This window comes from Electrophorus electricus, chromosome 13, assembly GCF_013358815.1.
Source record: "Electrophorus electricus isolate fEleEle1 chromosome 13, fEleEle1.pri, whole genome shotgun sequence".
Lineage (NCBI taxonomy): Eukaryota > Metazoa > Chordata > Actinopteri > Gymnotiformes > Gymnotidae > Electrophorus > Electrophorus electricus.
The window spans coordinates 10386066-10408848 of NC_049547.1; the positions used below are offsets into that span (position 1 = coordinate 10386066).

The following is a 22783-nucleotide window of genomic DNA, read 5'->3' on the forward strand; positions in this document are numbered from 1 at the left end:
CGTGCTCTACATCCCACAAAACAACATGCAATTCACACACACACACAAACACAGCCTGCCCAATTTCACAATACGATCATTATGAACGCGGAGGCCCACAGTCTCCCGTGTTCCGACACCTACAAAGACGCAAAACAGCCAGTCCTGCTGGAGGCGGACATTCCCGCAGCCTTTCCTGCGGCCGTTTCCCAGCGCTTGGGCCAGCGGGGCGAGGAGAGGAAGGAAGCAGGCCGGCAGCATTAGTATTCCCCCCCGGGGCCTGCGTCCGTGCGCTGGGCTGCATCCTTCCTACCCAGCGCCACCACATGCACTCCTTATTAAAACACATCTGCCAGTCCCAGACCAGACGCTCTCGTTAATATTTATCCCTCCTAATACAAAAGCTCATGCGCTTTTTTTTGTCTATTAATGTAAAGGTTCTCCAATAACAGCCAGGCCGTGCAGGCACACTGTGTGTGTATGAAATATTTGAAGCATTAGGTTGGTGTCCATGACACAAAGACAAAGAAGAAGAATGTCTCCAGCGATGGTATAGTCCACATACATGCATGCATTTGCATTTCACCTCAGTGTCTATAACAGCTTCCAGATTTAAAGCAGAGGGAAGCCAAGTAGCTAAGTGCTTTACACGCTGATTTAATAGCTGCCGAAAGCAGTTTCACTAGGGAGAGGAGAGACTAGCCTGCCTCAGAGAGGCCTGTCTGCAGATATTTAACAGGCTGTTTGGAAATGAAGGGCAGGGAGGTTTACTAAGAGGAGAGAGAGCGAGAGAGAGCGAGAGCGAGAGAGAAAGAGAGACAAATGGGAATGATGGGTCCCATTCAATTCTTCCTTTATGCAAGGAAACCTGCTCGTTAAATGGCAAACAGGTCGCATCTATATGTCAGGCCATCACCATGGAAAAGCCCATCTGCTGCCAGCTAATGTGGCCAAGATGATTCATTCTGTGGTGCTAAATGTTTGCCTTGGGGAAGCAGCCAGTCTGCCATGCCTTCTGATTCGCTCCTTCCATCTGCCTGTCACTCCTCGTTTCTCTCTCTTCATCTCCTCTTCACCTCGGAGTCTCTCTCCACCCGCCACCCTCGTCTCGCACGAGCCCCCTACACGCTCCCATCCGCCGTGTGAGAGCGCCCATCTCACTGACGAGATACTCGCCGTTCTTGCGTGTTCAGGCACGGGGGCGGAGAGCCATTACCTAGCAACAGAGCGAACCCTGATTGGCTGCTTCCCCTCAGACGGCATAGTGGGTTCGGTCGGGGGGCTAAGAGGCTGAGGGAGACGGGGTGGGGTGGGGGGTTATTTTCTGGCCGTGTCATCTCGGTTCGTCGCATTGGAACGACGTCCTGCGCCACTCCTCCCTCGCTCGCCTGCTCGCTGACTGAAAGGGTAGCAGAGCGGAACGATCCGTCACAGCCAGACACGCAGACACCCCCCGACACCCCCCCCCCCCCCCCATCTCCTACCCAAAGCAAGGGCTCGCACGACAACCATGAGGTTACCTCACCGGCTCCACTCTGCCAGAGGAGACCTGCGCAAACTTACCAGCGGCGACAAGCAGAAGCAAAATGCACAATTACTGCAGATATTGAACGCATGTGACAGATTCCATTAAAGCTGCTGATTTTCAAACTGCCCTTTGCTGTAGATGTCTGACTCACCTGCAATAGCATAACACTGACAGTCTATGACTGTACTAGGCCATAAAATGATGGGAAAATACACATCAAACCACAGGGCAGCACAGTTAAGAGTAGCGGCGATTCCATAACCTCCGTGACTCGCACCAGCTATGCTGAAGACATGCCTGACCTCCGGGCAGGGGGGCAGGACCATCTCCCCCCGTGTCGCATGAGTGCAACACCTGCATCCCCCATGCTCATCAGGTTGGGGTTAATATGCGTAGCTTACATACGTTCATGCTAACAAAGCTAAGACAGTGCGGCCTCGCTGTGGGAACAACAGGGAACGCGGCGCAGCTGAACGAACGCCGGGCTGTGGCTACTTGTCCTCTGGCCATCACCCACCGAGGAGCCCGGGAGTATGTCGACCCCCAGCCCGGCCAGGAGAGCAGCCAGAGGCTGGAGGCGCGAACACCTCAAACACGCACTACCCCGCAACACAAACGCAGCCACTAGAGGGAAGCAGGCGAGAGAGCACGGCCAGGTGCATGGAGACTCCATTAATCACCGTGAAGGGAGAGGGAGTCTGGGTGGCACCGTGACCCTCTGCAGCGCGGCATCTGTGCCAGGGCCAACAGGCAGCCATTCGCAAACAGGCGCAGCGCATTACAGCCGCCATCTGGCCCTGGGTGGGGGGGGGGGGACCGGTTAAAGGGAAGGCAGGGTCCTGTGAGGTAGCATTTTACTGCTCTGGAACAACTGCGTGTCAGGCAAGTAGAGTTATCAAGGCAAGCAGGAACAGGCATGATGGAGTGCTGGACCTAAGGTGGCCGATTACTGCAGCGCGCTTGACGCTGAATTACAGAGAGAAGAGAAAAGAGCAGAGTCATCCTCCATAAAACACACACATTTGTTCCAAAGATCAAACACACAACAAGGTAATTATGTCTGAACCACGCCAGGAAAACGGTAAGTGTGAGCAGCCGTGTGTACTACCACTCTGTGGCCAGCAGGAGTCCTCCTGACAGTGGCTCACCCAGCGTGAGGGTCTAAAAAAAGAAAAATCGCAGACATTAAAAGATACCGGGCATCATTCAGAGAAATGAAGGGGCCCTCTGATCTCCGCTGTGAACCAAGAGCTGCAACTCATCTTGTGATGGTTCTCCACTCCCTCCGTGGAAGCAACATGCATTTTACTTCAGTTCAGACAACACAAGAAGTTCGACCTTCTGGCTGCTGGATACATTTCATTAATGAATTCAATCCTGGGAAAACACGCAGAGGACACTGGCGTGGAAAGAAGTTAGAAGAATGTAGCAGAGACAGTGTGCCCTTCAGCTTCACGTTCCGCATGGTCTCGAATAAACATACAATACAGTGTGGAATTTTAGTGGGTGGGATATACGCAGGCCTGACCCCAGGGCTTGTGGACCCATCTCAGCAGGTCTGCGTATGGGTCTTATTTACAGAAATCTGCATGGACGAATTGAAGGAATGCATCGGTTTGGTTGCCACTTACAGAGTAGCAGGGAGACGGACGTATTTGAACACTGAGAGGCCCAGCAGAGCAGAAGAGAATGTCTAAAATGTCTCAAAGAGGGAGACCTTCAGAGAAACTTTACAGTAAAAATGTAACACAGGTGAACTGCTCAGAAGTGCCCATGTGCATATGAAATACATGAAGTTCCCATGAGCTCATATATATGCACATATAAAGTACATGTCCTATAGTTGGTATAGTAAGTATGCCGTCATATCTTAATGAGTTGAGTTCAAAACGAACTTTACAGTTAGCAGTTCTGATCTCACAAAATGAGAAGGGGGGGGGGGGGGGTGAGTCATCAAACCCAGTCAAGAACATCTGCACCTTATCCCAGTGGGAAATTAGAGGATATATTAATAGTGTTTGTGCTTTGTGCACACAAGGTAAGCAGATCTCCACTCACACGTAGGTGAAACCCTGAAAAATGCATTTAAGTAGCTCACGGCACATCTCTTAAAAAGGTCTGCCGAAAGCATACAGCACAAGAAAAACTCTTCAATGCCTTACAATAATTACATCTCAAAAGCCTGTGTTCCTATGTTTCCATGGACTACAGGGCACAGAACGCATAAATTACCCTGTCATTCAAGAAGATTTGCAGGACAGAGATAGTAAAAAACTATTCTTCCGAGTATCGAGCGAGACAGAGAGGGACAGAGAGAGCTCACGCAAGAGACAGAAAAGAGAGACCTTGCATCCAATCAGCATCGCTCCATGTCTCCATCTCCATGGCAACTGGCTCATCTTTTTTCACCCCCCCCCCCCCACTTTCCCGCCCTGAATGGTCCAGGTTGGTGTGCAATAGTTCATGACAGACGCGATGGCTGAGAGCCGCTTTCGCTCTTCCCGCAGAGGACGAGTCAGAGGAGAGGGAGAGGGAGAGCTCGCCATGGCTGCTGGTTAATAATCAGATCACACACTCCCCCTGAATTCTGGGGGCTGGAGCTGAATTATACATTGCCAGTGCCAATCAAGCCGTGCGCTCTATCGCAGGCTTTCTATTTAGAGTACGAGCCATTCCCCTGATCACTCTCACATCTCGGAGTGCAATGACATCTAACTACACACCACACTACAAGCCAGATTGCCATGACATTTGGAAGAAATGTTGAAAAAAAACTAATTATTATTGCTTAACATACAATTAAACCACTGACTAACATTACCTGGTAAACACCAGAAAACGGCAGGGCAGGGCCACTGTAATTTGTGGTCTGGTGAATCCTATGCATTTATTAACCTACTGTAAAATAAAGGAAAACCATCTTTCTGAATCATCTTTTCCTAACCAATACTTCCAACGTTCAGCGCAGTCTGAAGTCAAAACATGTCAGCAATAACAACAGACAAGTAACAGAACAGACAGTGTAAACTCAGTCCGCCAGGTCAATGGTAAGAGTCGCAAATGAGTGTGACACAGTTCTGAGCCTCTGCAAACAGTGGGCTGGGGTTCGTTTGGCTCTCCAGCCTGGTTGTGCATCAGAGGCTGCAGCACAGGATCAGTCAGACTCATATGACCCGCCAGCGCAGACACTGAGGAAGGGCGATAGAAGCACCGCTTCCTTCTTACTTTTCGCACACAGGCAACCAGACCTTTGTTGGAAATGACTATTTATAAAGGCCATTGTTTCAGCGAGTGGCCAAGGGATCCCAGAGTTTCAAAAGTCAGGCATGACCATAAAAACAGCTGAGACAAAGAAAGACATTCCAAAACCAATTCACAAGAGGGCTTTTTTTCCCCTTACTTATACAAATGTTTGAAGTTAAAGTTAGATGTGTGAGAAGAAGTCTGGCACATCTGCTGACAGCTCAGACACATCTAACACGTCTTAATGAAGCACCGTCATGACACCCATTCACACAACAGATGGACCTGATGGGGGTGTTGGGAGAGGTATCTCCCCTTCGCCCAGGTGGGTGGAGGTTGTTTGGGACTACACCTGAGCCATGTACTGGACAGAGGCCCTCCTTAGCAATGGCTCCTCCACTCAACCACTACATCTCTGCTGGAGTCCTCGCCTGTGACGGAGGCTGTGCAAACATAGCCGCTACAAAAACGTGCAAGCACTCAACAGGATGGGGGGAGGGGTATAGAGGCAAAACGAAACAATACGAATTTAAAATATAAAAATATAGAAAAAATGTAAAAATAACGAGGGCATATCAACTGATATTGCACTGCTGCTCAGCAGCTCTTCGTGAGAGAAGCGTTTGATTAAATATTAATGTTATCTCAGGAATGGAGCTGTTTGTTTTCCATTCTTGCAGTGTCTGCAAAAAGAGAAAGCTGCTCCATCGCTCTTTGCTGTCAAGGACAGGTGCTACATATTGGCATTTATGGACAGCAACACAAAACCTGACAAGCACAAGGAAAACAACAAATGACACTTAAGACTGTTAACATCAAAGACTTCCTTTCAAAGGCCACATTGTCTAATTTTACTTTAAGGAATGCATCAGTGTTCCATGAAATACTAGATTATTTGGATTTATGTAAGATTCAAACAAAATTACTGGTTATTACTGCACAAATCTAATGGAGAAGGTCAAACCAGTTTGCCACAATGGCCACAAATATTTGTACATAAGCTGCAACTCTCATTATGCCAGAAGAAACATCAATAACGTCTGAGAGCTCACAAAATCATTCCCAACATATGAGTGCTGGCATTACAGGAGCAAAGACAGCGTATTGATTCACTGAAAGGTCAACCATATCTTCTTACATGATGAGGATTAATCTGTATTTGTTGATTAGATTGCAGTAAACACCCCCAGGTAGCCAATCTAATGAAGGCAGCTGAATTATGATGGAGAGAGTGTGTGGTGGGCTTGGAGGTCTTCGTGTATTCACACAGAGGAACACTTAATTAGGGCTATTCAGAAGGCGCACTGGACCCCTATGAGTGGGTACTGAAATTACATTTTAAAGACCTGACACAGTTCTGACTAATGCAAATCAACCAGACTCAGTGACCATCAAAACAGTTGGCATTTTCAAGTTAACCCTGTCCATTTCTGACAATAGGTACTATGCTCTCTGGCAGTCTTTCTTATTTTGCGGCATGGGGGTGCGGTGCGGGTTTGCTTCGCTACAAGGTCGTTGGGGAGGTTTCCATTTCACAGGCGTTTCACAACTGTTGATGCTGATGGCTTAAACCCAGAAACATCAGGACTTATTTGAGCAAGGTCAAGGCTATGGAGACACAAACAGATCCTTAGACAATCACCGCAGCATCGCGACAGCCTGGACTTGATCGATAGAACAAAATGACAAAGGGGGGTGTGACTTGGGAAGAATAAGAAGGCAAAAAAAGAAAAAGGTAAAGCAAAACTAAAAACACAGAAGATTAAATCACAGCTTAGTCATTTAAATATCAAACAACAAGAATGTGACAAAACAGCACAGTGCTTGGTGAGAGATAAACAGCTTGCCAAAACAGGGAGTTGGTTTAAAAAAAAAAAAAAAAAAAGAGGCCATTTTGTGGAATGAGGGAGGTTCAGTGTGTGGAAAAAAACCACGGCCCCCCCAGGAGAAGAGGGACGAGGAGATGAGCTGCTGACTGAACTCACTGCACTGTGAAAGCTTGAGAAACCCGAGACCACTCCCGCGCCTCTGCTAGCTGAGCTTTAGTCTAAAATGGCTGCCAGAGAGTCGTGTAAACAACCCAGAGGAATGAAAGGGGCTACAATTCTCCGGCCTGCCTGCCAAGACTGCACAGCCCCGGGCTCTGCAGTTAACCCCTTCCTCCCTCACCATTCCATACTCTTACAAAGAACCACACACTGGAAAAGCCTCTATTTTTAACGATAAAACACTGCGTGCTATATGATGTTAAGAGCTGTTCCAATTAATGTTTTTATTATATATATATATATATATATATATATATATATATATATATATATATATATATATATATATATATATATATATATATATATATGAGAGAGAGAGCAAGAGAGAGCGTGTATGACATCGTATGAGATTGTTTAATGGAAAGAAAGAGGGCTAGTCATTCAAATCCTCAAAAGACTGAGGGCAATGCTGATCACAAAGCTTCCTCTGTGCTCAGACAGGTATTCTGTCTGTCCTCAGTTCAATAGCTTGGATCAATCAAGTGAAACCAGCCTTGAAGAAGCTAGCTAGGAGGCTTTTTAAGGAGGACATAGTCACCATGGTGCCCTATAGTCTGTAGTCTGCTCCCATGTGTTCGCAAATCCCCCCCCCCCTCCCCTTTCTGAGCCCCCAAACCGGCACTACTGCACCCCTCACCCCCTCACCTCCACTTCGCTGGCGGGAAACTACAGGAAGCTCTAACAGGCTGGCCCAAGGGGGACGACGGTGGTGGGAGGGTGATTTGTGGGGTTGACTGTCCTTGAAATGCAAATAGGAATTCCATAAGAAATTGGAAGTCCTTTACTCGCAAGTAAAAAACATCAGACTGGAACCGTGCCAAAACGGCCCCTTTCAACAGTCGAATGACATTAGTCAAAGTTAGACCCAAACAAGCTCCCTCTCATGAGAGCTCTGCACCAATGAGCTGACATTCAGTTATATAAGGAGGAGGTGTATGCTGTTAACCCTTCACAATGACTGCAGCATAGTGCTTGTTAGAAAACAAACAGCCATCTCAGCGTGAATGAAATACAGGCCGACCCCTTTTATGAAACATCTAATTTATTCACTCACAGAATAACAGATGGAGATGCTCAATAAAAAAAGCAAGTTTCAAAATATTATACATTTACATTTGCAGCAAGCTAACGGTCTCGTATCATCCATCTTCTTTGCAGCAGAGAAAGGCTAAAAACAAGAAAAGTGGGTTTGGGGTGGGGGAGGCGACAGAAAATCAATTCGTCTCTGCAGCTTTAATATCTGCAGAAGGCAGCAGGAAGTGCACGCCTGCAGCAGCTGGCAGCTGATTCGCCGGGATGGAATGGAATGTCTGAGATTGCATACATTATCTGCCAAGGGGGCCCAGGGCTATGAAAGATAGTGCTGACATCACCATCTATAAATGGCTGTGCTCAGAGGCACAGAGAATGAAAACAAATGGGAATAACCCTTTCCTGACAACACGCCCCCCCCCACCCACCCACCCACCAGCCTGCACAAAACATAACACGGACAGGCAGGGAGACAGTGAGACAGCGAGAGAGAGATATGAGTGTCATACCACTTGGACAGGGAAAATATCAGAAACCAGCTGAGATATTCCGCTTGCATAACCGCTATGGACCGGATGGATTCGTTATCTTGCAACACAAATACATCTGGACGTACCTTAACAGAAAGCTTCTAAAGGTGGAAAACTTCCAGTATTAGCAACAGTGTCAGTAAGAGACCTGCAGTTTTTCTGCTTTTATTTGGTTTGTACTTTAGAAGACCAAACAATCTATTTTGCTAATGTGGATTTTCTAAAATTGATAGAGAACATTTCAGATTGTGTAAAGGAAAAAACAAAAGAACAGCATTTATAAGCCAGACACTTGCTGGAAGAGGCGAGTCTAGCACATAAGGAGTTAACGCTGAACCGCCGCCTCCCCCCTTTAGTGTCCGCACATTCCTGAATAAATGATGTTGTGAACTAGGCTGGTTACCATGGGCAACCGTGCACGATGGCACTGCGGAGTAACCTTTGGAGTGGCTGTATTTTTATCTGCTGGAAACTTCTCCCTCATTGGGGGGAGGGGGGATGAGAGAGGGGAGGCGTGTGCTGGGGTGCAGTGAGTAGGGGGTGGGGTAGGCTTCCCTGGCCAGTAGAAAGAGGAACAGACTGCAGTGATTTCAAAACGCAACCAGAAACTACACCTCCAAAACAAGGCAGACAGGAGCGCAGCTGGGTGAGGAAGACCTGGACCGTCCATGTATTTCACCACCATCTAACAGATTAGGTTTTTGTTATGATGTGAACCACGAGAGGGGTGCGAGATTAGCGGAGCGGTAGCGCTTTAATGCCACGCAGTGCAGAGGAGACGAGAGACCTGCCGCTGCCACACACTGCTGACACAGGGAACCGGGAGCTAATAACGCAGGGTGACTGGGGCAGCCTCCATTCTATCTTCGGGCATTTCAGAGACCCTCGGAGCCACAAGATGCTCATTCACACTGGCAGTGCAATCCACACAGGCACTGATGCACACAGGCAGCCCTATCAGGTTTCACAGGATAAAGCTCTGAATGATCCGTCTGCGGAGCTGAAACATCCTTAAGGTGTCTGCTCTTATTAAACCCACAAGCCTGATCCACATGAGGGGCATGGCTACTGCTCACATGCTGCAAGCCTGGGGATCCCACATGAAAAGGAGGAGAGCCACGCAGAGAGAAAAGCGAAAGAAAGCCCTCTTCTACACGGGCTGAGAGAAAGATAGTTGTGGTTCTGATTAGTATGCATAGTGCAACTCGAAACCAGGGATACTGTTGCATCAGCCCCTGGCATCCTAATCAGCGTATATACATGGGACCGTGTGGACTGTGCTCTGATCGAGTCACCACACCTTAGACCCCACTGCAGCTGCCATCTCTGCATTGCACCACTACACAGGACATCTCACATCTTCAGATGCAGCTGCACACAGTGTTAAAAGCATCATTGTGTATACAGATTTCAAATGGGCTAAATGTTCATTGCTAATAAAACAACTTGGGGTTGGGTGCACAAAGTTGCATTAAAGCAAATGCCTTAAAAATGTCCTTTAACCTGGCGGGTCAGCTCATAAGGGAGGCAGTGGTCTAAATTGGCTCCTGTGTAGTGTAACAAAGCATGAGCACAGAATAAACCATTTTGAGACTCTAAGGACTGCTGGATTTAGTAGCAGTGCTGCAGAATTCAGGTTTGTTCCACATTGCTGTGAAACCTTAATGCCACCCCCCCTTTGACATTTGCAGTAAGTCGGAACCCTGCCTTTTGTCAAGGGGAAGGAGAGACATGTGCGCCAAGAGGCTGGAGAGGATTTAGCAAACAAAACACACAGCCTTCAACCCATGTACACTATTAACAATTTTCTTTTAATTACTTGTGTATTAACACATTAAAACCCATCCACTTTGTTTAGTTTTTAATGTACTTTTTACATATGCAAAGATGAAAGCTTTCGTCACTTACAGCAAAGCGGCACAATGGTACTGTATAAAAAATTAAAAAAAAACTCACACACACAGCTCTGTGAAAAGAGGGCTACTACTGTGCTTTCACACAGCATCAAATCTGTGTGCACAGTGTGTGAAGTGTTGGGGCACAGAGGTCTGTGGGTGAGATATCCTGGCATACCAACAGCTTTCTGACCTTAAAGTCCCTCGTTATTTAGTCTGGAGGGCCGTCCATGGCTGGTTGCCATGAAAGAATTGTGCTATCAACCGTTTGTCTGTGGCGCTGGAAGGAGAAAAAGAGCATTAGCTTGAGTCATGGCAACAGCCACGCATGAACTGGTTTCCCCTCCTATCGGCAGCCAATGCAAGAATACGACCGACAGGTCACATGACTACCAGCTGAATTCTAGATGAGGAACGTATCCCCAGGGCCTTCTCGGGCATGTGCAAGCACTTTCCCCCTCTCTCTCACACACACACACACTCACGCACAAACATGCACACACAAATGAGCTGCAGAATGTGTCTCTGGCTACCGCGTGAATGATGACAATCTGATACAAATGACAGAAAAGGAGAACTCGTGCATTACTCCAACCTTTCCTGCAGGGCTGCTTGATTAGCATTCATCACATGCTAATCAAACTTGTTGCTGAAAGTGCAACAGCAGAAACACGGATACTAACAGTACCTCCTCTGCAGCCACACTAGATGCTCAGCAGTGAGGAAGGACCAGCCTTGGCTGCCCATAGCCAGCCCTGCAGAGCAAGGCACTCCCACTCACAGGCCTAGCTTTGCCATAGAACTACAGATTGTATTAAAAGGTCTTCATTTTTAGGTCAAGGTGACCGAGCCAAGCCTGGCAAGCAAATAATTAAAAAAAAAAAATTCAAATTCAAAAAAACAAATAAGAATGTAAAATATTAGAAAGAAAAAACTAATCTAGTCTACAGGAGAAACATGTAATTTTGTAAAGCTTTAGAGTTCACAGGAAAAGGGGAAAATATGAAACAATGCCCTTCAAGAACAAGAATTACCTGTGATTTATGTTTTGTAAAAGATTGGAATTAAAAGGACAAAGATGCATTTGCAAAAATGATCAGCACAAATGCCTCCAGCATATTTCTAAAATGCATATTCTAAAGTAACGTCCTTTTCGGTGCCATCCTGAAGGTTTTTCTTTCATTTATAAGAGACAATGTTTTCAAAAAAGAAAAAAGTAATGAATAGTAACTATTATTAGCTATACTAAAACTCAGAAAGTACTACTAAAACATCAGGTACTGGAAGTCTGGCACTTTATATTGGGTATATGGAGTCTAAAACTTCCAGTTAAAATTCCAAGTTAAAACCTCGGTAAAACGAAAAACGGAAAAAAATCGTAAACTGAAAAAAACTGACACCACAAAATATTAATATCAATGAATTTATTACAATTTACGCAGCTCCAAGGCACGTTACAAGTCTTCTGTTACTACAGAAATGTATAAACAAACAGAGCATTTAAGTTCATGTACAGTATTTTTGCTCTACTTTTAAGCATCCGTGCATCTTTAAAGCAAAAGAATGAAAAACACGTAGTAAACTATATGTATATACTTCCAGAGCACGAGAAAAAAAAAAGTGAGACATCATTTTTGTAAAGAACGTCAAAATATGAAGAGACCAAAACACAAAAAATGCCCACTATCGGTTTATAAACCAAGTGATGACTCGCGCCTGTTTACGTCTGTAACTATGACAAAATGTATCCGATAACTGTTCAGATTTTTTGCAGGGATTGTATGTATAGATGGGGGGGGGGGGGGAGAAAAAAAAATCACCTTAAAAGAAGTGCATGAACTCGAATAAAAAGGTAATCGCAAAGTGCTTCCACACCGTACCCAAAACACCGCCACCAAAACACAACGCTATGTAATACCCAACCGACATATCCAAATAGCCTCCTCCTTCAAATTAGGTATGACATCACATTGCCCACTGTACCATTGTTTCGAAACACTGAAGTATATGAAGATGTCTCTGTACATAGGACTACTCGTCAGTTGAATATTCACAACATGTATAATATACTCGACTCGTTTCACGTTTCTGATTCAGGAAGCATATATTTAAGGGTCTCTCTCCTTTTTCACTTTGACGTCCCCGGCTAAAATGGTTGCTATCTCACCTTGCATGAAAGCCCAAGGCACATTTGAACCTACCAGGGGACATTTCTCTCCGCTAGGACAATATACCTCGCCAGTTGCTCCCTGTGCTTTGATGCTCTCACGAGAACAAGGGAAGCAAAATTTATGGTTGGGGACCGATGGACACTGAACGAAGTGTGTGTCTTCTAAACGTTCGTGACAAATGGTACAACACAATGGTCCGTTGTTTGCCATGGGAGAATCTGGAATGTTCTGAGGGTGAACTTGTTCCATGCCTTGATGGGAACTGGACTGAGAGGGTGTTCCAGCCAAATTTATCTCCCCGTTCCGGGAAGCCAAACGACGCTGTCCCGAGACAGAGGCGGGGGAGACCGGGCTGCTACTGTTGTGTCTGGTAGACGTAGTTGAGTGAACAGAGTTGTTGTCCTTTGGTGAGTGCGCGGTGCCCAACGTGTCTGCGACCGACATGAGCGCAGCCATGGGGGACTGTCCGTTCTGAGGAGCCGATTCGGGCGGGGTGGCGCGGCTCGAATGGACAGGTCCGAGAGGTGGCGGTCCACCGTGAGAGGCGACAAAGGACCCAGACGCCATGGTCAGTTTGAGTGCTTCGCTCTGACTGGCCATCCACTGTTGTCGCTGCTGTTCGTCGGTTAACTTGAGAGCCCCCTCGGCTGAGTCCGGTTCGGGGGAAGCTTTGCGCTTACGCATACCTGTCCTCAGCGCGCTCGCTGACGGCAAGGAACGAGGGATGTTCACCAGCGCCGAGGGCAACAGAGGGCAGCTAGCGTCGATGTAGGGCTGAGGCAACATCTCCGTACCTAGTCCTTCTTTAAAGAACCGCACAGATTCTGGTAGCAAATCGCCCAGGAGTCGCCAGTCGCCAGAACCGTGCTTTTTCTCATATTCCAGATATTTAAAACCCGAAGAAAGCCCCCTGCCATAATCTTTCATGCAGTCTTGGTACATCTGTTTGGCGACACCAGATGCACTAGAAAAAACACTACCAGATCCACTTGGGTACTCAATGAATATTTTCAACTCGTAGTCCATGCCAGGTTTAGAGACTGCATCGAAAGCAAATACTCTGCCTGATAGAGAATGGTCTTTCTTGAACCTCACATCAAAGGGGGTGCAGTTTGAAAGAGTAATCAAAGTCTCCCTCACTATCTTGGGCTTGTTTGCCCAGTCTTCAGATCTGTTTCTTAAACTTTCACTAAGTTCAGCTAAAGCCTCTGCGTTACGCTGTTTCTCTTTCAAATCTCTCTCTTGATCTGTGCTGGATACAGAACCGGGTCTTTTACCTTGCTCCGACATTGCCTGCGACGCCATGGACAAAGCCGTCCCCATGCTGGACGGCGGTGGGGGTCGGCCAGCCATGCTGTGCTGTGCCGTGCCCGCAGCGGAAGGAGGGCCGTTCAGCATGGTCTGCGGGAGAAGGTTCGGAGGCACATTCATCTGACCGGGAACTGTAACCAGTCCGTGGTTTCGACGAGAATTAGGGCTTTGTCGATTGAGCTCAGGGGGCCCGTCGTCTGATTTTGGAAAACCATTCGGTCCACCGAGTCCGTTCGGTAGACGTCCAGCGTGCGCGCCAATACCGGAATAATCAAAGCGGGACCTCTCCGTATTTAGAGAATACCGGTCTAGCCCCTGCTGCTGCTGTTTAGACGAGCCGTCCACATGGTTCAGCTGCACCGTCTCCTTGGCCGACATCGATGCCTGTGTTTTCACCGTGGGCGGTGGTGCGGGTCCCGGGGATCTCCCTTCTTGGAAACCATGAGCCCGTTTGAGGTGCCGCGCGGTCTCGATAACAAACTCGATCCGATCCGCGCCTTCATAATTAACGCAACCTCTACAGACTGGCTCTGTAAAATCCCAGATCATAGCCCACGGCATCCGAGGCAAATCACAAAGATAACACGATTGCCTCCTCGAAGAGGAGACTTGTGCAGAAGACATGTTGAATGCCCCTCTCGAATCCAAGACACGGTTACTTGTTTGTAGAGTCTCTCTTGGTTGTTGTTTTTTTTTTTTTTTTTTTTTTTTTCACGAAAGGAATCAATCTTTTGTATCTCGTCTAATTCGATGTGCAGACGACGGTAGTAAGCGAGTTTGAATGTTACTCCACGCGCGCTTCACATTCTGCCTCGCTTTCCGAGTTGGAATTTTGATTGTGCCCCCACGTCTGCGCGCTCCACTTGGAATGCCACCTGGCTGGGCCAGTGACGTAAGCACCACGTTCCGCAGTTCCTTTCTATTACAAATTGACATGCCACTTGTTGCTCTCCAAGAGCGCATGCTCTAACCACTCCCTATAAATCTTTTGAATGGACCAAGCAACACATACATATTGACCAATTTTCGCTTAGAAACAAGTTTATGGGAAGCGGTCCGAGTCCCATTTTACTACACACGCGTAATTATGTGTGTATGATTAAGTGCATACCAGCCACGGTTTTTCTGCTGTTCAAGTCGTCTTTTCCATTTGAATTTGTACAGTGAAAACTGCTTACATCAGCAAAGTGTATCTTCGCTTAATTTGACACACATTTCTTTTACCCTTCTACGCACAGTGCCCATAAATAGTGAAGGATTACTTTTTATATGGCTACAAAAAATCTATTCTAAAACCATAATAGATATTTTGAAACCATAATATCTAAACGTGATCATAACCCTCATTCACCTTGCTGATGGTGTCTAGTTTTCAACGCAGTATCCGTCGTAGTGTCCTATTGACAGAGCAGACATTTTATAAGAAGAAAAAAAAAAGGGGAAAAAAAACCGCTAAAAGGAGGAGTAAATGAAAGGGGTAGGTCTGGGTGGAGAAAACCCGTTTTCGACTGGCCACAAACGTAAAGCATAAAGCATCCGACTGTGGCCTCAGCCCTGTCTAGTGTTGACCCGTCTGCTGCACACTAGCATATTCGATGCCTCAAGCCGGAGGTGTGAAGCTGTACACACGTGAAAAATAACGCCGATATACAACGCGGAATTATAACTTATTGCCAAAAATATCATTTGTGATTGGAAAGCCATTGTGTGTTATTAACAGAGTAAATATGGGTTTAGTCATTGGAGACCCCCCCCCCCCCTCAACGAAACAAACAAACAAACAAAAACACGAATGCAGTAAATACCATGAAGCTGAAACAAGTTCATTAGGACCTTGTCTTGGAAGGCTGCAAACAGATCACTAAATGCATGGATGTAGACTCATACATGTTAGATTGGCAAGTGTATAGTTTACAAAAACAGCAATTTGTCTTGGCCTGGGTAAAAATAAGTTTGCATCGAATCCAGTGCAAAGATGCATATTCATATTTGTGTAACAACAAATACAGACAACTAGCTACATTGTGGGGAAAAGGGCACTTGCACCAATTAATTCATTAATTATAGCTCTATGCAACAAGAGCATAATCAATTCAATTTGGATTTCCACTCACAATGGCAGGAATGGCCAAAAAATATTCAATTTTAAAGGGCTTTATTTTATTTATTGATTAGCATTTACTGCTTATTCCAGATAAGGGACATTTATGGACAAAAATAACCCTTCAAATAAGTCTACATAATGCTATCACAGTAGAATTTGTTTGAAAAAAGAAAGCAATACCCAGACGAAAGCCATCCTTTAAAACTATCCCTGCAGTAATACACTGTGTGATTCTGCATGTAGACAGTGCAAGAGATTTCGCTTTCCTGTACTTTCCTCTCCTCTCCCTGAGAGATTCTCTGCGATCCCCGCTGCCCTCTCATGCATACAGATCACACTATGCCTCACTGTTTCTCCCTCTCCAACTCACACACACACACACACACACACACACACACACACACACACACACACACACACACACACACAATGGAAAGGTTTCAGTGCTCAGCCTTCCCTGGGCCCATTGCAGGGGTTAACTCTCAGCTTCCGCTAAGCAGCTGGCAGGCTGCCAAACTGAGGGATTCTGGGAAAAGGCAAGGCTTGCCAAGTACAAACTGCCAACATTAAGCAGGCCTGACAGCCCCTCTCCTCCTCCAAACCTGGCAGCCGTTCAAAGTGCTCTTTCATTTGAGACGCTGGCGGGCGGCCAAATGCACGCAGATTTACTTTACCTATTCTCAGATGGAGCTGATAGAGGCCGCCTGCCGTTGCCATGGGGACCAGAGGCTGCTAGTGCGGCTTTGTGAGTTACAGCCTCCCCTGGGCTCCTTGTATGTGCGTATCTAGCTGCATATGTATGATTTTCATTCACACTACCTTTCGGGGGCTTTTTTCTCCTCTCCTTCCGTACCTCAAAAAGGGGCTAGAAAGGATTTAACCCTTCACACCGTGCCGAGGCTCAGTTGATGCAGGTGGGTGCTTTGTTGTTGATATCTCGGTAGTAACACAGTGAAGCCCTGCTTTTAAAAACATGTCTACTCAAAACAAAACTAATTGCTGTGCACCTTTTACATCTGTATGCTACATACTGTTTGTGAAATTCGCATCTTCAATAATCTGCTAACGTACAATGAGCACAGACATGCAGATTGTAGAATGATTACAGAACCTTTTACATTGATAAAAAAAAAATCCTGGAGAGGTCGCTTTCACAGGGGGCGGGGTTGCAGATAAGCTGTGTTTAGCAAAGTCCCTGCATGCAGCTGAAATGCACTGCCTGGTAAAAAACAGTGTGTTGTAGGACACAGATGGTTTCCTGCTTCTTTTTTCAACTGCTGTCCTGAACCTAGGCCATGGAATTGAATATTATGTATGAAAAGCCATGGATCAACATGACACAACACAGGAAAAGCAAGGGACCGAATCAATATATGTTCACAACATTAGGTAAACCATCTCACACAGAATTGTGCAATGTAGTGCACCAGACTGCTTTTACTGCACTGGTCACTTCATGCCACTATGACTAGACTGTAATTTATACTCAAATGTTTGCATAAATATTTATATTTGTAAAGAGCATCATTCTCTCTGAAAACTCCATTATGCCCCACTGTACTACAGAATCGTATGGCCTACAGTCATTAGGCCGGTTATAGGCGTGCACCAGGATTACTCATTAGAACTAGTTTTAGTACCAGTCTTTAAAAACACTTAGTTCATGGTTGTTGCTTCTTAAACAAAATTTCTGAGTATGAATGCAATGCTGAGCATACTAAATTCAGTGCAAACATGTTCAAAACCATTAGCTACACAGGCGGAGCTCTGGAGCCGCAAAACATGCCATTCTCTTTTTAAAACTTAAGAACCATGACTGCAAACCTCCATTTGCATTTTTAAGACTCGCTAAATACCCATGCAAGCCATTTGTAATTCCTGCTGGCCAATATATGAAGTCAGTGAAGTAGGTGGCTCTGGTGTTAGGGTACAGTAGACAGTAATACAAGCAGCAAAAAACTAAACAAAAGTCAAACCACTGATCATACCCATAATACAATAAGCGATGAAATACGTCCTTGGCATGAATAATATAGGGAATCAGGTGGGAATGCAGAAGAAAGAAAATATCTTCCAACTACTGACTAGACGTAAACCTTTTGTGTAAATGGGAAAAAAAAAGAAAAGAAAAGCACATCACGGTCACATACAATTTACAGTGAAACAACACATAAAGCATTCAGTGAATTTCCTGTTTCTCAAGATTACCTGAATTGCTTCGGTTCAGTGTCATTGACTGTTGCCACGGCAACCCCCCTCGCCCCAGCAGAGCGTGCCGAGCTCCTTGTGGGAGATCTCTGGCTGATAGGGATCCATTCCAGTGGCCTGCCATCTCCTGCAGAGAGAGAGAAGATACTGGTCCAATCAGGGCCAGTCGCAGACACCTGCCTCCCTCTGCTTTCCGTTCCCCCAGCAACACTGGCCAAGTTCACGTACCCACCAATTCCCAGCACTTTACACTCTAACAGAACATACATTTCCATTAGTCATCAGTTCTATCAATCACATCATGTGTTTGTCACTCATACTGCAAATGGCATACATCTGAACCAGGCACTTCTGAGTGAGGTAGCAAAGGTCACTTTTGTTGTTATTCTTACAGCTTGGTTGTACATGACTGTAAATGGAAAAATTCCCTTTCCCTCAGTGGAGAAAAACCTCATCACATGGCCGTTTGTCAAGGCAGAGCAAAAAATATCCCTGGTCAGCTTCCAGGGCCCATTAGAAACCAAAGAGATTTGCGAGAGGAATGTTCCCCTTGCGGCACTGTGGAATGCAGACAAGAGGAAAGAAATCTACACAAATACATGAGACAAGGATCTCGCCCTTGTCTAAAAACAACACTACCCCTGCTGAGGAGATCCTGAACATAATCATTTCCTCAAGGTCAAAAGGTCACATAAAAAAAGGGGAGACTCCTCCTAGTAAAACAACAGCTTCGTGCCAGGCACTTCTACCACACCTCGACATTGGACAATCGGCAAAGCCAGACAAGGAAAAGCCCGAGAGGAAACCGGAGGCCCGGAGGCCTCCTGATCAACATGGTTTAAAGATGGGAGGAAGAGGCCACACAACTGCTCCTATAACAAAGGCTCTGAGTCTTAGCACATCTGCACCAAGCTTGCCTTGAAAGAATGATCTGGCAGGCCAAAGAAAGAAAGGTAATGACCTATACTAAATAAAACTATATGCGCTTCAGGGTGTATTTATTACCGTGTGTTTAAAACATTTGACTGGGGATCAGAATGCTGAAATTGCCTGCAGTATGACCTGCAATCAGAACAAGGTAATCGAATATGCTGGCAAAATAATTACTTTTTTATATGTAAAAATGGAAAAGTGGAGTTGGGGGAACAAAAAAAAAAATCCTATTTTGATATCGAACAACTAGCAGCTAACGTTTGGCTTAAGTTCTGCCTCACACATTCAGAGCATTCTGTGGTGGCTCGTGCTCCTCTGCTCCACAGCCTTGCGTGACAGTCGCTGTTGTTACCACACAGATTCCAGTTCGCTTTCCCAGCTGCCAGGTGACGTCAAACATGTACAGTGTTTACAGCTGAAAAACATCAGGCAGAGCACACGGGCCCTTAGCAACAGTGAGAGGCTGTCCATACATGCTGCCTCTACAATGACTCCAAACACAGACATGCACACAATAGCCAGCATTTAGCACAAAACTGACAAGTCCCTGAGGCCCGGAAGCTCATAGCAGGGCTTCGGCGTAAGCCTGATGCTCCCTACAAAACGCACTCCTTTACAGAACAAGAGGGAAAGGCGGGGAAATGGGGCTGGAGAGCTCGCAATCCCCTTACGTTATAGGCCAAAACAAATACAAATAAAAAACAACCCACACACAGCAGATAAAAGGCAACATACAAAACATCTCCTCCGCAGCGTACGAGTACCCAGCTGCACACGCCGTGTGAAGAGCTGATAAGCCTTTTTGTTCTCTACTAGAGCACAAAGCACAACATGGCACCCAGACCCTCACAACCCCACCCCACCAGCAGAGATAGAGACCTTGGCATGTCAGAGGACAGGCTAATAATAAAAGCTGCCATTTATTGCACAAAGGGCATCACAGTGGATAACAGGCAGCTCCCAGGTGACATGGCAGATGAGAATCAAAATACTCTGCCCACACCTGCATCCTTTATCCCACACATGCAACCTTTCTGCACGCCCCCACCCCTCACTCATCGACCTCACCCTTTATCCTCACACCGCCGCCCCACTCAACCCCACTATTTATCCCCATACCGCCACCCCTCACCCAGACCCCACCCTTTATTCCAGGCCTCCACATCCTCACTCTAAGCCTCCAACCAATGACTCCATAATTTCACCCATCGACTCCACCCCTTCACCCTACACCTTAACGCCACACTATCATCATTCAATAACACTTTCTTTAGGTATGGAATGTGTTTTGGACTGCCCCAGGATATTGCCTGCAAACAAAAGTCCATTATTCCTAGAAAACCTACAGTTCTGTTGAAAATGTACACTGCTTAATTACCAGTGTGCCCAAAAACTAAAATGTAGACCAATGCAGTGGAATGCATCAGGCCCAGGCCTCGATTATTAAAACAGTGAAACAGCTACTATATTCTACTGTTTATTTCCCCTAGCTCATTACATATAAACACTTCATTGTTAAAATTATCACACCAGCTACTGTATGCTCGCCATACCGGCCACGACTCCACATACACACAATGTGCATACACAGCGTGGATTTAATGTGGCTTTTGATGATGTGCTTAAGAAACAAAAGGGAGAGAAACTAAAAATAGCACATTCCCATCGAGAGTGCAGTCTGACAGTCAGGGACAGGGAGAGAGCCATCAGACTGCAGAAATAGCAGGGTTGCCACGACAACCCGGCAGATGCACATCAGCGACAAAATGGAGTCACTAGCAACAGACATCTTAAGCTGGATTTCTCTCTCGGCTTTGACACGTACGCAAGTGAACTGACCAATGACAGTCAGACAGTTCTCACAACGCTATTAAAAGCTGATTTCCGATTCTTGTCATAATAGGGAGCATCCAGTAAATATGACTAGGAGTTCTAAATGTGTATAAGTTATTGTTTAATTAAATATCCTAGATTTTCACCCTCACAAATTCTGCTTCACTAAAGTCTTCGAGGGTGACGGTGTAAACATTTGGCCTCATAATGACAGTAAATTAATCGATTTTTCTTTTTTTCCAGCCTGATTTCACGTGATGTAAAAGATGACAGAATGTCAAAAAACGTCCTACACATTCACCAAAAACAAGGGAAATGCAACTGCAATGTAAAGTTGAAATCTTTATGTCATGCAGAATTGATTTAGGCAAGAAAATGTGTGTTATTAAAGCTATGACACTTTCTTTTAAATTATAACAATACATGGTCACAATGTGTTCAATTATCTCCCTGCTCACCCCCACACTTCCACTGCAGAGGACTGGAGAGACAAGAGCTGCCTGGAAGAAAGCAAGATCGCGCTAGCGTGGGAGAGCGGATTTTGCGGGCGACCGGACGGATCAGACTCGAGAGGGGGAACTGTTCCCGCCTTCAGCCAGACAAGCGTGTGGGAGACGCGGCCGATGACTTCTGGACCCTTTAGCACCGGCCGTGCGATAAGACGGCCGCCTGGAATCCAGCCAGGGGGCCGAAGCTCTGCAACTCATGTCAGCGCCTGCGTGTTGGGGGCCTGTAGTGGTCTTAGGAACAGGCAGGCTTGCTACGGCTTGGGGTTTAGAGTCTATTGTTTGCTGACAGCTGATAGCGTGTACTCAGCGTCTCCTGGCCCGCCTGCGCTAGCATGTCTTTGGCTTTTTGAGCGCTCGACACTTCAAAAAGAACCTGACATGAAGCAAAACAGCAGCGCTGAGACGAAGTGTACCAACTGTCCGTATTTACCCAGCTGCTCGCCACGGATCCCTTGTTTAACACAAATATTTTACCCATAATGAGTTTTATTGCAGGAGAGATGGCAATGCACCTTCAATCACAAGTGGTGCGCTATATAAAGGCAGTTCTTTTGTGGGTTAATGAGCAATTTGTATGGGATTAAAGAACGTGATTTACTATTCTAGGCATCGCTGACTTGTCAGTGTATAAGCACCAGTGTTTCCAAACCCATGGCTTGGGAATTAGTGAAGCGTACCAGATAAATTAAAGTGGTTCTTAACCAAAATGATCCACAACGAGCATGTTGTCTGTACAGAACGTGTACGTACATATCCGTGTTCCAATTGAGCATGGTTTACATGCGTACGTGTTAATCTTCTCACCTAAATATTTGAAATATCTCAAAAACACTAAGAGCTTTGTCCCCCGAGAAATGTAAAAGTCAGTAATAAGGAGTAATGGAACTGAGGAATTTCATGATTTCAAGCAGTGCTGGGTGTTAGCGCAAAGATCCTGAAACCAAAAAAAAAACCAAAGCGTTCATATTTTCTGGGAAAATTTAACATCAAAATGGAGGTGTTTATGCTCATTATCTAGACAGTCTTGAAGGTATTAATATTTATACATTTATGTGTGTACTGAATTTTTATGACCATTGCATGTTTAAATATGGACAGAGCAACGGTACCCAATTGTTCCGTTCTCCCGGCCTACCCTACATTATTCATGGGCTAGAATTCAGAAATGATGCTACTGCCATCAAGTGGCTTTAGAGTGAATGCCAGCTTACTGTCTACCAAAAGAGTGGTACAGTCTACTACCACATTTTTAGTATCATAAGCACATCATCCTCTTATTGGTGACATATGATGTTTATATAACAGCTATGACACAAGTTGTTACGTTGAAGGCTTGTATAACACTATTTTACAAATTAAATTTTTTTCTTGTCCTCGGGTACTAAGTGTGCGTTCTTAATTCTTTGGGCCTAAAATGTGTAGAAAATGGCTATTGTTCTGCATAAATTTTACTTTT

The 22783-nt window shown here is 45.7% G+C and overlaps 2 protein-coding genes across 2 annotated transcripts in view; both read right to left on the reverse strand.

The window, feature by feature from the left end:
- kiaa0586 (KIAA0586 ortholog) overlaps window positions 1-22783 on the reverse strand; it is a 79038-nt gene that overhangs the window by 51965 nt on the left and 4290 nt on the right. The window contains exon 10 of the mRNA XM_035532609.1: window positions 18053-18179. Within this exon, the coding sequence (XP_035388502.1) occupies window positions 18053-18179 (127 nt within the window). The remainder of the gene's footprint in view (window positions 1-18052; window positions 18180-22783) is intronic.
- irf2bpl (interferon regulatory factor 2 binding protein-like) lies at window positions 11668-14629 on the reverse strand. Its single transcript, XM_027011972.2, has one exon. The coding sequence runs from the start codon at window positions 14362-14364 to the stop codon at window positions 12367-12369; it is 1998 nt and encodes a 665-aa protein (XP_026867773.2). The 5' UTR covers window positions 14365-14629; the 3' UTR covers window positions 11668-12366.

Excerpts from the sequence above, each read along its gene's own strand:
- irf2bpl (XM_027011972.2), bottom strand. The coding sequence starts at position 14,364 with ATGTCTTCTGCACAAGTCTCCTCTTCGAGGAGGCAATCGTGTTATCTT.